The sequence below is a fragment of the Bacillus rossius genome, chromosome 2 (genome assembly GCF_032445375.1).
Source record: "Bacillus rossius redtenbacheri isolate Brsri chromosome 2, Brsri_v3, whole genome shotgun sequence".
Classification (NCBI taxonomy): Eukaryota; Metazoa; Arthropoda; class Insecta; order Phasmatodea; family Bacillidae; genus Bacillus; species Bacillus rossius.
The window spans coordinates 124,853,333-124,871,996 of record NC_086331.1 but is presented as its reverse complement, the minus strand read 5'-3'; the positions used below and the strand labels follow the sequence as shown (position 1 = coordinate 124,871,996).

The 18,664-nt window shown below is 35.6% G+C and overlaps 1 protein-coding gene across 2 annotated transcripts in view; it reads left to right on the top strand.

Annotated features, from left to right (window-relative positions):
* Window positions 1-252: 252 nt before the first annotated feature.
* LOC134529768 (alpha-ketoglutarate-dependent dioxygenase alkB homolog 7, mitochondrial) overlaps window positions 253-18,664 on the top strand; it is a 29,272-nt gene continuing 10,860 nt past the window's right edge. The window contains exons 1-3 of one of the 2 annotated variants that reach the window (XM_063364182.1): window positions 253-595; window positions 8,739-8,912; window positions 15,698-15,822. In XM_063364182.1, the coding sequence (XP_063220252.1) occupies window positions 320-595; window positions 8,739-8,912; window positions 15,698-15,822 (575 nt within the window). In that variant the 5' untranslated portion in view covers window positions 253-319. The remainder of the gene's footprint in view (window positions 596-8,738; window positions 8,913-15,697; window positions 15,823-18,664) is intronic. The other variant, XM_063364184.1, reaches the window with a different exon arrangement.

The following is an 18,664-nucleotide window of genomic DNA, read 5'->3' as shown; positions in this document are numbered from 1 at the left end:
CATTCTCAAACTTTGGTCTTTGTTGTCCCGCTGGAGACCAACGAAATTAAAAAAAAACTCCACGGTACGTCACTTGCTTGTAGCCTATGAATGTTTCTATATATTATGGTCTTTGGGTTCGAGTCCCGGGTAAGGCATGGGTGTTAATTTACATACAGAGAATTGATTGCTGACGATATGTTAAGGTCTCGGATATGAACAAAGTATCCTCTGGCTGTTGGTGTAACACTGAAGGCCACCCTATTTGAAAAAAAAAAAATGGTCTTTGGAAGATGGACTATTTAAAAATGTGTTTGAGGTTATAGTAGTGGAATTTAGTATGTCTGTTTACTGTAAATATTTTCTAACCACGAGCCCATTAAAATCATTAAAAATAATTCATTCTCTTGGTTGTTCTGTTAGGCGCAGATTTTATTACAACGATAGACCTTATGTGAGTTTTGGTGGTGTTTGGGACATTAATTTGCAAAAAGTGTTTTGTAAAGATATGCAAGTAATTTTTGATTTCTTGTCAGAAAAAGATGAAAAATCATTAGTAGAAGAAGCAGAAAAATTATTGAAGAGATTACGTTACGAATACGATCACTGGGATAACGTAAGTTAAATAGTTTAACATGGTAATAGAATTCAGAATAAGACCTACTTTTTTTGGTAGGTAGAAGAAGCAGAAAAATGCCTTAAAAAAATTACGCTACGATTGTGACCAATAGGGTAACGTATGTTTAGTTCATAGTCTAGAATGGTAACAGAATTAAGATGTGACTTGGTTTTATTGTTTGCTAAAACTGCAAGAGGACTAGTGTGCATCAATTTCAGGACAACAGACGAACACAGTAGGCTTCTTAAGACAATTATTTACGACGTTTCGGGAACTGACATCTGTTCTTTCATTAGGCACAAATGGATGGATTGCTTCCATGGAATTTTCTCTGTGCTATTTGTTTAACATTTGACATGACTGATTTTGGCTGTTTTTTTTTGTGTATTTGTGTATTCATCTTGTTCATTCTTTCAGTTTTTGTATGCAATACAGTGTGACTATTCTATATCGCGATACCATAACAATACTGTTTGTCACCAAGGTGGTGTTGCTTAAGTCATTATCACCCCTAAATTGTTACAGTACAAGCATGGGAATATGGGGGTTTTGGGCAGGGAACTATTAACACACTATTTTTCACACATTTTGTTACTTCAATTATATATTTTGGTAAATATGTAGTTTAGTGGTATTTGCGAAAATAAATGTTAAAAATCAGAAAATACTTTTATTATATGCTCTCTCACTTCCTCTTTTCATTAAACCCGGCGGAGATAAGAAATTCCAAATACTTTAGGAGATATCGCAGTTCTTATTTTGCAATACAAGACCTGTGTTTATCATTCGACCGCCGCCATTTTTGTATTTTGCAGTGTGTTCGTGAATGCCTAATTAATTAAAATGGTCGATTAGGTCAGGTCAGCTACATTATAAATACTTTCAAACTAAGCGGACATTAAAAATAATGTGAATTAATTTGAATGGTTGTTTAGTTTTAAAGTATTTATAATGTAACTGACCTGACCAAACAAACCGGGACAAAGGATGAACAGTAGGAACTCACGTAATTTTTTTTATTATTTCTTGCACAACAATATCCAAACAACAAATAAAACATTAAAATTTGAAACGTTAAAAACTCACCTAAGTTAGAGGCGGGTACAATTCCTTTGCCATTACATAGTAGAAAATGATGTAGTCGTTCACCTACGTCGCGAAAAAAAAAATTTCATACTCGTAAACAAGAAACAATTGTCAATGCCGCATGAACGCACAGGTATTGTGATGAGAATTAAAAAATTCGATATCTCCTAAAGTATTTGGAGCTTCTTATCTCAGCTGGGTTTAATGAAAAGAGGAAGTTAAAGAGCATAGAATAAAAGTATTTTCGGAATTTTTAAATTTTTTTTTAACAAATATTGCTCAACTATGAAAACTAAAAAAATTTGATATCTCCTAAAGTATTTGGAATTTCTTATCTCCACCGGGTTTAATGAAAAGAGGAAGTGAAAGAGCACATAATAATAAAAGTATTTTCGGATTTTTAACATTTATTTTTGCAAATACCGCTAAACTACATATTTATCTATATTTTTCCGATATAAACTAGAATATAATCCCCCTTTTCTCTATTCTCGTTTGCAATATTGATATGTCATTATTAATGAAATTATGTCTGTTGCATTACAATGTATTGCTGTATCTGGAAAATTAACATTGTGCCCTACTTATTACAAACGTTCATTATCCTGAAAAATAGGGGAAAATTGATAAATTATAAGCATTAAAATACTTATATTGAAAAATAAGAGTAGACCGGGTGGGACTGTATTCCAGTTCACGATACCAAGAAAATATCTGGAAAGTCTCTTTTTTTAAAAAATTACATACTGATATCAAAATTCAAACTAGTTTAGGTTGAATTTTAGTCTTCATTATGATAGCCTAAACTTATAATATAAAAAATGAAATAGGTGAAAAATACTGCATCTGCAGTGCTCTGGCCGAAACCCGTGTTTTTCCTGCTTATCCCATGATACAGGGTTCGTTCGGAAAGTAATAGGACAGATTTTCTTCCGCCGCGACTGTACTTCGGAGCGTGCGCGCACCGACTGGATTCGGTAGAGGGGTCCTAGCTAACGAACGAGCGGCTGGTCAGTTATCTCCGAGCAGCTGGAGAGTCAGGACAGGCTTTTTCGTGCGACGTGTTTCTGTGAGTGGTGCAAGCCGAAAATGCAGCGTTCGTTAGAGCATAGGTACGCGATTAAATTGTTTGAAACTCGGTAAATCTGCAACAGAGACGTTTGATATGATCAAGCAGGCTTACCCAGATGATGCTTTAACAAGAAGTGGTGTGTTTCGGTGGCACAAGGCCTTTTCGGAGGGCCGGGAAGAGGTCGCAGATGAAGACCGTGCTGGAAGACCTTCGACTTCGACAAACCCCGACAATGTGACTCGTGTGCGCAAAGTTTTGGACTCAGACAGTCGACTGAGTATTCGTTTAATTGCCCAGATGTTAAATTTACCAAAATCTGTGGTTCGTGAGATTGTGACGTCAATCGTGTCCGACAAGACATTGCAGCCGACTGGAAGTTGCACCACGACAACGCCCCGGCTCACACCGCCTTTCTTGTGAACAGCTACCTGATCAAGGCCGGCATCCCAACGCTTCTGCAGCCGGCCTACAGCCCAGATGTGGCCCCCCCCGGACTTCTTTTTGTTTCCTCGCTTGAAAAGGCCGATGAAAGGCGAGCATTTTGAGACGACAGAGGGGATCCAAGCAGCTTGCACCGCAGCTCTCAAGGCTATTCCGGAGAATGCCTTCCGTGACGCCTTCAATGCTTGGAAATCGCGGTGGCAGCGCTGCATCGACGCAGAAGGAGCCTACTATGAAAGTTTTTATAGAATTGTAACGATTGGCTGAATAAAATTTTTTAAATCGACTCAGTTCTATTAGTTTCCGAACAAACCCTGTAAGACTGTTGTAATAGTAATATTGTAACCGACCTCTACTGCACGATACACTGTGCCATCAAGACTATCTAAAAGTATTTATAATGTAGCTGACCCAACCTAATCAAACATCCTCATTCAATCATCCTCATTCATTCATCCTCATTCATTCATTCTCATTCATTCATCCATCCTGTCATCCCCATTACCTCAATAAGTGCTAACCTAGCTTATTAAATTTCAAATTTGACCTAATCCTTGCATCAACACCTTTATACACATACACACTTAATTCTTCCATGCACACAATTGTACATATCCGATTTCCCTCTGTTTGAAAGTAATTTCGCCTGTGCATTTTTCTCTTCAACCAGTCCCAATATGCTTTATTAATTACTTACACGTATTCATTGCAGACATTTTCTATATTTTTGTAACCTTTCATTATTCAAACAAAGAAAATTACACATCATGCTTGGTCTGTAACTTCAATTACTGCCACAATCTCACAAAACATGGAAGAGGTCTAATTTTCCCAATGATGGTAAACACGCAAAAAACAATTTTGTGAGCAACACTTTCATTACTCGCCAGTGATGTTTAACTTCCAACCTCAGTAACGAGCAAATGATTTTGTTCTCTCTGTTTCAAATACACTTATGATACGAAGCTAAGTACGTCCCTAACAAAGAAACAACTACACATTAACATTGTTTACTCCGTTGCTACCAATACATGAAATAGTACTTGATTCCAACCTCATTGGCTTACTCCTATGACATCATTATTTCCCCTAATTTTTCTTTACATGTAAATAGCTTCCGTGTTTGCCGGTATCTTGAAAAGACCCAAGTTAAAACCATCAATGGCGTATCTCTATGAAAATATTTCAAATCAAGCTTCCCCATTGCAAGAATCATTCATACAGAATGATTTCATTAGGTACCTACATTGTAAATACTTTTAAATAGTGTGGACAGTTAGTTAACAAAAATAAAACAATATATTTTGCCTCAACAAATATTCCTGGTAGCACTAATGCTTCTGGTTCCGCTAGCCTCAAACACTTCTTCACTACACAAAATTCTAAACTGTTTTACCTCACTTACTGTCTTTGTTCAGAGAACATTTCTTTCACATCACTTATAAATTGTAATTAAATTTAATTTCTTTATTCGTTCTTTGGATGAATTATTTCATATTTTTAAAACTACTTGTAATATTTTTGTCCACACCTAACCACAGATGCCTTGGGAGATAGCCTGTAGCACTTGATTTGTCATCTTTTGTTGATTGGCATCAGTGGCGTAGCGTGGGTGGGGCGGAGGGGGCGGCCCGCCCCGGGCGGCAGCCCGCGGGGGCGGGTCGCCGGTGAAGCGGGTTGAGATCTGATCTATGATTCATTCATTACATGTGTCAGACACACTATAATGTTCCATTTTTATTTAACATTTTGCGCACCAACTATTTTTTAATATTTATTTAAAAGAAAAACTGCGAAATCACTGACAGAGCTCTTTATAACGTTTGTTTGTTTACATACGAACGGCAACATCGCATCACGCCGCGCCGCCCGGCGCGCGCGAGCTGAGTTGAGCGGCACTCCTTATTATGTTAATTACTCATACAAAATCTTTTGTTTCACGCGTCGGCCCGTGTCGATGCCTCTCTTTCGCACTCATTGAATTTAGTACTACGCATTGTACTGTAAAGTTTGACCTTAACCCAGGGCAAACCAAACAACTTCCGCGAACCGGGACACAGTAAAACTCCTATATTGCCCCGTACCGCGAGCGCAGGTAAACCCAAAAAAATATTAAAACCCAAACTAATAGCAGGCTTAAAAAATACTAATAAGGTTGCGAACAGTGAGAGGAGGCAGCAAGTTAAAAAGACGCAAAATTTATATGACAACATTTAATAAATATATATATATATCATAAAATCGTTTCATCACAAATCGGCGCATCCATCATAAAATACCTACCCTATTACTACTTATAAAAAAATAGCTATATAATAATACTAAAAAAATACTTTAACAATTCCCCGAAAAAATTATAATTTGATCATATACTTCGGAGCTCCAAAAATTAAATATAATTACCAAAAAGGCATTAAAAATATATAAGAACATATTAATACAAATACAAATATAGATACGCACCGGGCGTATCACCGCTGTAAATACTAATTAACATAGGCGAAATCTAGCAAAAAATTGACACACCTTAACATGCAAATAAATATACCAAAAATTTAGCAAATTAAAAATTATGGGTTTACAAGCCCTTCTCAGTTAAATCATTTTCTAACGGTCGACGCCTTTTTTCTTCTAGGTCTGGCAGGGACTGGGTGAAACACGCTGAACGTAAAATCCCAGTTTCAGTTTTATTAGTCCGTTAATTTAAATACCAAAAATCCACAAATTATAGTTTCGCACCAAGGGTCTAAAGGGTCAACGGGGCAGTGGCACAATTACCTCAGATCTACTATAAGCTCCGCTAGACTATAAACTTGGCTATATTGTCGATTGAACAAGAATTGGCTGCTAATATTGATTTTGACAAAGTTATTTCTGACTTCGCTGCTCATAAGGCCCGTAGAATCCGCTTGTAAAACCGCTCATCCTATTTTAACTTCAATAAAAGGTACCTCATTGAATGTGAAATTTAATTTTAACTAAGCACCTATAGAATGGGGGCGGCAAAATGGGTCTCCCGCCCCAGGCGCCGAGATGGCACGCTACGCCACTGATTGGCATGTGGCATTATTCAAACCTTATTTGTAATTTTATCACCTAGGTTACTTAAAGTAATACCTTCATATTTCTTAAAACTGAAGTACACTCCACACAACTTCGGTTATTATTACTGAAATTTTCAGTTTTAAAATAGTGGACATTTTTTTGTGATTAGTTGTAACCCAGACAATCAACCAGTTCAGTGAATATAATGCTGTCAAGAAAGTTAATTCAAAGTAAATGACATTTCCCAGTGCCCTTTGTATACTTCAAACAAATGACTGTGACAACTAAAGAACTAGAAATATGTGAAACCATAAATCACCACAGGAGGAGAATAATGTCCCAGTCACTTGAAAAAAATTGGGGCTGGTGTTCAATATGTAAAAGGGTTCAATTTGTTGTAATAAGCTACCTTAAATACTCATTGTGAAGTTGTGTTACACAATTTGGTCATATTAAGGGGTGAACTACTGTGGAAGTCAGAGCTAATGATTTATAAATCTTAACTGTGGAGGAAACACTTGCAGGGTTAGATTTTTTTTTACATTACATATATAGCCTAACCTAAATTGAATTCTCAAAAGTCAGGTGTTGTAAATATTTTCCTTACCTCCGCTGCAGTGTTCCATATTTCCTTTAACTTAATGATTTGTCCTATTTTTATTAAAAAAGAGTAGTTTGCTGTTGTATGATTGATCCTTATGATCTCCTGTCAATAAGTAAAGATATTTCTATACATTTTTAAAAAATTTGAAAATGCCATAATGATCAGGCAACACCATCTTCCAGTGGCTGAATGTCATGGCAATAATTAGATTCTTTATAGTCTTTTGTTGAATATTATACTTTAAGGAATATAATATTCTAATGCTTCATCATTTCTGCTATGTTTTTGTTTGGTGATTTCCGTTATGAAGAAATTTATCTCTAATGCATGTGATGGTATTTAACTGAAAGGTTTAGATTTAGATTATAAAAAAATTTTAAAAAGCACATTGTGATAGATTGTGTGTTAGTAATTTGTGGTTATAAAAACTCTTTTAAACGATACAAATAAAAATTAAATAAATGAACATATACCGAAATGACTCGGAAACCTAATATAACAAACAATAAGAAAATAATTTCAGTTTCCAGCTGCATTGAAAAAATATTATGAAAGCCTTTTCTGAAAAACTGAAAATATTTTGACCTATTGCTAAACAGATAGAATTCAGGAAGTTCAAAATTCAGAATTTTGCCCAATATTTATCACAGCAGATTAGTTAGGTGTTTGAATGTTGAAGATGTTGTAACAGAATTTAATTTCATTTAATGGGAATAGTTGTTAGCTTTTGGTCAAGCATGTTTAAGTTGGAAGATTGTACAAGAAATCCAAATATGTTATGTCAAAGTAGTTTTTATTTTGTTATCTTGAGAGGTACAATTTGAATTTGGGTTTTCACTAAATGAAATAAATGTCATAGATAAACCAGGAAGTTTTTTTGACTTGGTCCGTTAGTATCTTGAGACAAAGTTAGAGATTTTCAACAAGCAGCAGTACCTAAATTCCCTAATATAAACTTTGTTAGCCCATTGTTCATCCTGATCAAATCTCTTCTATTAGTCGCGCAACATTTTCCCAGCGCCACAACTGATAGCCTTGTGTGATTTCGCCATGCTAGTATTAGACATCATTTTTCTTCCCGCCTCGGGCCACGAACGCATGAAAAATAAATTTGTCCAAATATTTCAAATTTGCATCAACATTTATGTTAAATGTCTGATTTTAAGTGTGGACTATTTGTAGATGAACAGCTAAATGCCAATTCAAGAATTTGCAGAAATTGATTGCTGATGAGTGAATGCTTACCAATAGCTTAGTCTATGTGCACTGTTTACAACTCTTTAAAAAATTTTTGTACATGATATACAAAAATATTATAACAATCTCGTGTGTGTTTAGTTTGTTTTTGTATCTCTTCTGTGGTAATGTTAATTTCAGTTTACGTGGCCATTGTGTGCAGAAGGTGCTGCTATGTAGCAGCATGTTTACAGCACTAAAAATGATTACAGTTTGCCTTGGCAGATGGTAATGTTAAGTGCACGCCTGAGCTAAATAAATTAGATTTTGTTTCATTAACCACAGCTGTACTGGGATAATACATCATTGTGCACTACTTTCCTATATTATGCTCAAAATTAAATCTAGTTAGTGACACACACACTATATATTTGACTTTAATATCTCTCAGCTATTTAGAGAGTAAGGAATTGAGGGAGGCATGTTATAGAATTGCATCAGAATTTGCTTGAAATCAGGTTGTTACAGACAGCTGAATTCAATAATTTAGCTAATTTTATTTTGTCATATATTAATTTTTATGGTAACTCATGGCCAATTTGTTATAGGAAATATATTTTTTTTTTTTTTTTAGTTAAATTTACACTATAAATTTATGTAAATTTTCAGTAATTGGCTATGGTTTGTGTAGCAGTTGTCTTGCTTGAATTTTGTAGGCTATACATGGATATCGAGAAACAGAACATTTACATTGGAATGAATACAACATGGGTATTTTGAAGAGAGTTCAGAAGACTGCTTTTCATTCAGAAACACAAGATATGAAATTGGTACATATTCTAGATCTTGCAGAAAATGGTTTCATTAAACCTCATGTTGACAGCATCAAGGTATTAACTTTTAAGTAATTAATCTATTTTAAAAAAACTATCAATGACTGTATAAAAGGCTCAGCATATCATTTTAATACTACTATTTAATCTTTTTTAAAGATGTTAATAAATTACCTCTTTTGAGTATAATTAAATCTGCAAATTACTATAATGTGTGTCAACTTAATTTTGTATGTATGTGTTGTTTTAAAAATTTAATCTGCTGAGTACTATAATGTGTGTCAACATAATTTTTTATAAGCAAGTGTTTTTTTTTCTAAATAACCATGAGGATGTGATGGGGAATCAATTCTCGTCCAAGCACTGTATTTTAGATACAGCAGTGTCTATGTATGTAGGATGCTAATAGACTCTTGCACTTAAACGCAAGATGGAGACTAGTAGAGGACACAGGTGCTTTGTCCTGCTCTAAGAATATGTAATATTTTAGCAGTTTTATAAAGAAGGGCTTGTGGGATTACACTCCTTTTGGCTTGTGCAGTATTGTGTGTGTTCTTTTCATAGTATCAAATGTCCATTTTATGTCATTACTAGGCTCTCAGAAACTGATGGGCATACTGATTTGTATTTAGAAACATTAACAGACAGCTGTGGTAAAAGGATATATGTGCACAGGATGTTTTACGTGCAAAGTATTAAATATTTAGTGTACTTAAATGAAAAAAACAACATAGTGTTTTTGCACATGGGATGCCTGCAATATATTTTCATGTACGGGATAATGTCAACTCTTTAAAATTTAACAAACAAATAATAGAAGCATTTGTATTTACATTTTATTTTGAAAATAATTAATTTTAAGATACAGCATGATAGTTATAATTGGAAATATTTAATTGTCATTATATTTAACTAACCTATAACTTACTGGGTTCACCTTAAGTGCCATTAAACTTTGTTGTTTACAAGTTTTGAAATGGTGCCTTGGCTGTAAACTTCCCTTTGTTAGCCTACACACGTTCTATGCCACACAGCACATAGCGTGCTGCTATCCAGATGCTTGCTTGCATTTAGAATGTATGCTTGCCAGATTGCTGAACGATGCTAACAATTTTAATTTAAAGTAGCTCTAATGAATTTTAAACTCTGTGATTTAGTTTACAAATTTACTCATCTCATTTGTCGTCAGACTTTGTGTATCAAATACAGGTGTAAAATTCTCAAGAATATCGCGATAGGCATTGACAGCAATATTTTAATCATATAAATGTGATAATCACAAAGAAATTGTTAAATTATTATTTTTTAAAAAATAAACTACCAAGTAGGACAACTTTGAATCTAGCAGTGCATAAATATATAACCTCAGTCAAAAAGTCAGGGTAACTGAGCCATTTGATGTTTGTAAATTTGTGAGTTAAATTCTTACTTCCATGCTTTAATTGTGGGTGTAGATAAAATATATGCTAATTATGTCCTTTATCAGTTTTCTGTAATATTAATTGTAGGCAATGCAAAAATCATCAACATAAGTTTCAAATCAGTAGGTACAATATGTTAAACAGCATACACTCTTTAATATCTTCAGCAATAACAGAGTTTTAATAAAAAAAATTAAAATAATTGAGTTTACCTTTTGAGGTAAAAAGCATGTCAACAGTGCTATATACTTTAAAAATAATTCTGCTGAATTGTTCAGAGCTTAAGACAACAAAAGCAAAGTGTCAAAACCAATTTATATTTATACTTAAGTTACATCAATTCTCCATGTATATGAAGTACAGTATAAGGGACAGGGCGTGATCATACTTTAAAAATGCTTCATTTTTGTAACTCCAGGAAACTCGCCCTAGCTAGCCGTAAAAAAATTCAAAGTATCTGTTGTAAAATTTCTTTTATTTTCTATTACAAAAAAGTGATTTAATTTAGCTTCAGGAAATCGAAAATTCGATGTGTTTTCCTTGTAAATTTAGAAAAAACTGACGAGTGATGATAGGTATCTGAAAATAAAAATAAAAGGAAGTATATATTTTGTTATTAGAGGGATGTTGGTTCAATATTATAAATGATTTCCTTTTTATTTTGATTTTATTTTTTCCTCCTAAGTATAATTTATGATGAAAAACCTTGAATACAGTATAATTTAAATAATTAGTAGTATAGTAGTTAGAAATACTGTAGTACTTTTATCATCAAGCATTAATATTTTATACAAGAATAACGTTGTATTCACAACATTACTACGCAAATATTATTTTATAGCATCATAATAAACCTTAAAAATTTTAAACTTTTAGGAAGAAATGTTTGTTATACCTTATGTTACAAATTGGCTGTGGATTTTATAAACTATATTCTATATAATATATAGCACCAACATGAGCCAGCTATGATAACAGCCTACAGTATATTTAAATAATTTCATTGAGGTGCTGAATGGTTTAGTTTGTAGAATGATTGTAGTTTGAACTTGAATGTTGTATGTATTTACTTTTTTTTTTGCAGTATGTTCTTTATATATAGTTTCATAAAAAAAAATAAGACAAAACCAAAGAATTAACATATAATATATATTGCATGTTATAACATCAGGTAATTTATAAGGATAATGGTTTGTGATTAAAAATTTGTTGACATAAAAATTATTATTATAATTTGCTGTCATTCAGCACCAAAGTAAAAAGTGAGCATTTTAAATTCATTTTCACCAAAAATCAGTTTCTGATTAAAATTTTCCCACAGTACCTAGTGTAAAATATCACGGAGATCAGTTCAACAAAAGTAAAGTTTTATAACACAACAAACATGCACTGTCAAGCAATCACATTCGTTCGTGCACACAAACACTCAAAAATTCACGTACAATGTGATATCCTATGTTTTTCTTGAAACATAACATAAAATTACAGAAAACTTTGTAAACATTTTTTCCTTGTTCATAACAGTTTCAAAAACTTATGCACAGTCTAATTTGAGGACATTTACAGCCAGTGCAAAAACTTTGATTTAGTTAAGTTCTTTAAAAAAACTCCACTAATTATACTAATTCACGTCATCACTTATGTTTTATGTGCTGTGAATGGTGTATTGCTTGTCTAAGGTCATTTTTAAAAAACGTTTTTTCTCACACCTCTTTATTTAATAATTCATAAAGTTCCACACAATGATAAAAACCATAACAAACTTAAACAACATGTATATTAAAACAGGAAATTGACTTTTCGTGGGATTGAATTTTTAATGGTTCAATATATGGGGCATTATAGCAAAAGGAAATATAAACATGTTTGGCTGAGTGTGAAATGTACTAGAATTTATTCCTTTATTTGGGTTTAAATTGTTACGGATTATATTGTTACGGTTTTATATTATTATGGATAGCCCAATTAAAGATTTTACCACTACAGTTTTATTGATTGCCAATATTTACATCACTAACAAATAATCTTCTAAAAATGCCTAATAATCAATTACATTTAAAAATGTTTATTCCACGGTCACTCGGTTTTTACACACCGCACACCTCGCTGGGCTGCACCTCTGGCACAACTCTCGCCGCAGCACCTCTCGTGGACCTCCGTCGCGGGACTCCGTCACACTTCCCTTCGCCGAGGATCCGCTCAACGCTTCGCTCGGGACTCTCGCTGACCCGCGGCACTCTCACCGAGAAATTCGCTCGCCGAGAAACTCTCGCCCAGGAACTCGCCCGAACTATCGCACCGGAACGGAACTGAACTCCCCAAGGAACTCCGCCGCACTCGCGACACTATCGCGCGCAGACTATCGCGCGCAGACTCTCTCGCCCCGGAACTCCACCGCTCCCGCGGCATTATCGCCACGGGAAAACTCTCCCGAGGACGGCATCCCGGGCTTATATAGGCCCAGGCGCCACTTCTAGAAGTGACGAGCGTGGCTGGGGCCAGTCGCGTCATCCCGCGCCGACCCGACGCCAGATTTATTGACGTCAAGAGCTAGCGCGAACGCAGGCGGAATTCCCACAGCTGCCAGGTGTCAAGTTAACTGTGCCGTAGCAGAGGGAGGGGAAGCGGCGACCAGGGCCGTAACTGGGTGGGGGGGGGGGGGGGGCAAGCGGTGCATACGCCCCGGGCACAAAGCTGTGGGGGCGCCGAAATCGCTTGCATTGTAATTCCTACTACAACTGGTAACTGGTAAAACGTTTTTTAACTTGCATGCCAGTAATGTCTAATCTGATTTACAATATAACGTCTCAACATATTTATTTTAAAATACTCTGAGAAAAATGTTGAGTTCATCATTAACATAAAAAATTGTAAAGGGAGAAGTTAGAAAGTTTTAATGCGTCCTCTATACGAATACAGTACAATGTTGTTAGAGAGGGTGGTACCACTGGCAGTGAGAAAGAGCATCCTCTATTTGCTATGATGATATCATCAAAATCTTTGCTGCAAAAAGGTCTCGCAAGTTGAATTTGAATCTGTAAAAAAACCATTTTTGACGACAATTTAATGAACAAGTCTAGTGATTATACGGACTACTTTATGGACATAGTGGGTTCATGCATGGAAGTTACTGTAGCACTGAAACTGTTACATGTAGGTATGGAAAATGCTTAAATAGCACAATTTTTCCGTGGGAGGGCCCCCGGACCCCCCGCTTTATTGGTGTGGTATGTGCATAAAAAGAGGGGGGCACATGAATCCATTCATGCCCCGGTGTCAGAGACTCTAGTTGTGGCCCTGGCGGCGACCCTTGTTTCCACCAGGCGCGCGTATCATGTGTCACGTCAGCTGCGGCCACGTGACGTCAGTGGTCGCACGGGGCCGCCAGCCAGCCACGGCCCTGCTTACGTTTCGTAACAATATTGTCAATAATGAGGTCATGACAGACAAATGTATACTATACAAATAAACTAAATTAGGGAAGGATTTTTCAATAGCCTTTAGTGGGGAACCATCCTAGCATTCATTTTCTTGGATGAATTTGGAAAAACTCTGGAAAACCAAAATCAGGATGAGTTGACTGATTTTTGAACACAGAATAATGGATAACATTAAAGCAGATTTAATAAGCTACTTATCTAAATCATATGTTTAATTTATTTAAGTTTGTGATTAACCTGTAAATTAGGTCAATGTTAATATGGAAGGTACACAAGAACGATAGCAACTGACTATTGAATTGAGGGATACGTAAACCAGTATTGTCAAGTATATAATTGAATTTTATTTTGTGATTAGTAGATGAACGACATAACATGAGAGTTTGGTAATAGGATGGTACGGAAGGCAAGAAATCAAAATATGAAGGGGAAGTCTGTTAGAATTTTTATGATTTCCTCAAATTTTGATTTCTTGGACTCTAGTGAGCTGATGGATTGGAAAAAAAATGTAAGCTGTCACCCCTTCCAATGTTAGAAAGCCAACAGAGACTATTTCATCAGTTCTGAAAATAAAATTTCCTGAATTTAATTTTTTTAAATTTTTCATACCTTACACAAACTATGGAAAGAGCATCAACTTGACTCAAATTTTGCGAATTAGTGTGCAGCGCAATAAAACAGAGATGGCTACTTAGAAAAACTTTGATACCAAGTTCCACAATGCTAAAATTTAATCATAAATCTATAACTACACTTTCTTCCATTATACTGTAAAGGTCCTCTTGCCATGATGAAGTGATCTCACTCCAAATTGGAAAAAAAAAAAAGTGGGCGTGTAGTCCATGTGCAACACAAGTGAAATTTCTTGTTTATTATATTATTAGGTATAGAAAACATAATTCTATTTGGCTTAGGTTCCAGATAAAAAAAATGTATGCAAATATGGGAGCTCTAATTTATGCTATTTCCAAGTATGCAAGAGTGAAAGTTTGCAAGTGTGCAATTGTAAAATATGTAAGTAAGAAGTAAGGAAGAATGCAAGTGCGTGAGTATGCTAGTGTGCAAGTATGCTGCGTCTTTTCTACCTCTCCCCTGCCGTCTCCTCTACTGGAATTTTCATAATGCTCAAAAAGTGTAGCCCCTTCAGCAAAGAAGTAACACCATTAAAAAAAAAAAAACTTAATAGATCCTTATTAGATTTTTGTTCTTTATACTCAAATTAATTTGGTATTTGATTCAAAACGTCTTAGCGCACAACCATTACTTGACATTGCGACACTAGCATTAATCATCTAAACATTACATATAAACACTTGGTTGATGGCAACTCAAAACAGCAACATTTTTGACTTGCACCAACCACTATTTTTTGGAACCCCTTCAATGTACACTTCAAAATTGTAATGATTAACCCTCTCGAATGCAGACAACAGATTATAAAAGGAAAATTAATCAAATTTTGTTGACAAAAATTGAGATTCCCAAAAATGAGTTAACACTAGGTTTAACAAATGGCCTTTTTTAGTTTCTCAGGCCATTTAAAAACAAAACTATGTACCTCCAGAAAGAATATTTACAGTTAAATGAAAAAAAAAATTATTTCAGCACAATTTCATGCTTTTATGACTTCACATATATGTATAATATTATAAATAAAAAGTGCATAGCATATTTTTTCTTGTGTCAAATGATCTTGAATAGTAGTATTTACAAAAATTTTAATCTCTCAAATTTATAACCTTTCATTATTTATTGTGTATAAAATCTTGAACATCTTGGTAATAACTTGTAACCCAAAAAAGTTAGTGAATAATTAACTTGATACAGTATTTTTTTAATTTAAATAATTGATTTGTTGAAGGGCTTTTGTTTACTGTTCTAGCAAAGTAATTGATAGAAATTGTAGCAAAAGATGTGTTTAGATGTTGTGTTCTTGTAACAAACTTACATGACATTGTTGTGTTTTTTTTTTTTTTTGCAGTTTTGTGGTAATACAATTGCTGGATTAAGTCTTCTGTCTGACAGTGTAATGCGTTTGTGTCATACAGTAGAGAAAGACAAAGTGGTTGATGTTTTATTGAAGCAAAGGAGTTTGTACATAATGAAGTAAGTATAATGCTTGGCAGGTAATTAATGGATTTTTGGGCAATTTTGATGGCCCAAGTTCTTGTGCTTTTTAGTTTTTTATTATGCTGGGATGCTTATGTTGTGTGACGAGTTAGAAAACAACTCTTAATCTATTGACTTTAGCGTGATGAGTTACAAAACAATTTCTTAGCTGTTGGCTTTGGCTTTGATCATCATACCTTTGCGAGATCTTTGATGGCGCTTGTGTATTGTGATTTTGATCCCATCCCCAAAATTACCTCGTTTTCCATTTTCATTCATTTCGCGTATTAATTTTTTTTCAATAACTAAAGCTTACATAGAGAAACTGTACAGCCATTAGTTTTATGGGACAGGAGAAGGAGTGGGGAGTGGGAGATGATCATTGGATATATATTTGTTTCAATTTTATAGTGAAGTGGTTTTTTTAAGATTCCTGGCAGATGTAATAAACCAGGGAGTATAAACAAACAATACAAGATGAATATACAGTGGATAAATGACATACAAACAGATAATGATAAACAGTGGATTCATGATACATAAGCAACATATTGTCGTACTAGGGAGGTAAGGGAACGAACAAATTAAATGTCGGAGTGGGTGCCACCACGTGATGTAGGCACGTAGACCCGGCGGAGACTCCCTTCAGGGCGTGACGTGACCCGTGTAAGGCTAGGCCCGGTTCTCTTAGCACGCGATATTGTTACAGTGGGCTCTTCAGGCATCCCACACGCCTCGAGGTTCAGGAGCAGGGACACGTGGTCACTCGACTAAAAATCACACGTTCGACGTACTCCTTTTATTTCAGCAACGTTACAACACATCTCCAATCGCTCTACACCTACATACACTATGAAACTGTTAATAACGCCAACGGCGGGAGAGAATTAGTTTACAGGCTGACCAGGTCACCTCATGGCCTGGCCTCGTGAGTTTAGGACGCGGTTCATGATTAAATGTTCGAATTGAACTTAAATATTTATTAAAACGAGTCGGCCACCCGGAGTAGGCCTGGCAGATACAAAAAAGGTTTAAGAATGATAAAAAGTCCGGCGGATGTTAAAAGATCAGTTGATTAAGAAAAATATGAAGTTGCGCGGTGCTCACCAAGCATCCTACCCCGGGTGACGAACGGAAGCGACTGAAGAGGCCAGGGCAGCATGGCGCCCGGAAAGCGCTGGATTTACCGTTAGTCTCTCCTGTTATTTATTAATACATATTTAACTAAAACAATTACACTAAAAATTCTATAATAAAATTATACCAAGGTTTCCTTAATTATTTAAGCAGTATTGATTATTTTAATGAGGAATATGGTTCAAACTGGTTGCGGGTAGTTCCATTGCCTGCCGCGTGGGGTGCTGCGCTGTCCTTACAACTAGCACTTAAAACATAAACACTTAGGGAATATTATTTAAAGAAAAGACAGGTAGCAATTACGTAAACATAAAAATTGAATAATAAAATAAAAGGGGTCGTGGCACAGACTTTACTCCCGCCTCTTGTCGGCAGCCTCACACGCACACACACACACCTGCACAAGGGGCGGGAGGTTTGAAACAGAGGGGGGTGGTGGGAGGAGAGGGGTGGCGACGGCGTGAGGCACATCGGGCTTAGGGAGGGTGTAGCCCCGGTCGACGTCAATATAATTGTAATAATGTCATAAACAACAGTTCAGTTTAACCTAGAAATGTTGACAGATTAAGGAACAGAGTATGTTAGGCTATTTGGTACATTGTAGTCATATCAAAGTTATTACACCCTTAAGTGGTTTTTGGCCATTAAATTGTTTACATTAATGTAGTTACAATATACTTCCTATTGTGAGGTAAAATATTCAAGAACAGGCAGTCCTGGTGGAATACTGTATTTTAATTTTGAAAGGCTGTTCACATTTCCTGGCTACTCTTTTGTAACACATGTATAATACTAGTCTCAATAGCAAAAATTATTCCCATTCATAAAAATGGCTCTAAATTAACTGTTTCTAACTAATGTCCAATTTATTCAATAATTTTTATTTTTATTTTGAAAAAATTATATTTTAATTTTTCAATTTTGAACTTGGTAATATTCTATCCCGTAATGAACATAGTTTTAGATTGGATATGTCTACCTTCCCCTAATTTAATTACATTCCTTAATCCAATTTACATTGAAGTCACAACTAGTTGTCAGGCTAATGCTTGCTATTTCTGACGTCAGCCGGGGCTTCGCCCCACGAGCATGATCATCCTCCGTTCCCTTTCCCACCAACTTCCTACCCGGCATTTGTGTCATGACGTATGTAGCCGTGTGAGATTCAAACTGCGCGCCACGAACTACGGCAAGAGGGCGCTTAGCTGCAGTGCGCCGCACCCCTAATTGGTATCAGTAATTATTGTAACCCTTTTCTTTTCGCCCCAAAATAGTGTCACGACGGCTATGCATGTGAGTGTCTTTTATTTAACTAAATCATGATGTTTTGTTATTTAATAAGTGCAAGCACGAACAAGGACACTCCCTAGCGGGCGGCGGAGGAACTAGCACGCAACTGGATTTAAACTGTTTCTATCATATAAGTAATTATTACAGACTGTCTGGGTATGGATGTGATGTACTTATTTTTGTAAAAGGATTTATGCTATTTTTCAATAATAACCCGGGGCACGCCATAGCTAAGTTGTAACGGTAATTGTGTTCGGCGCGAAGGGCGCCATGTTGCCTCCCGCAAGCCCGGGTCTCTGCCGAGTCTCCTTCTACAGCCGGCCGAGAGCGGACGTCTCTGCAGACACCCCGAGGACATCACCGTTGTTTCACCGAGAAGTAGTTCTGTTCATTAATTTATTCAAATCGTTTT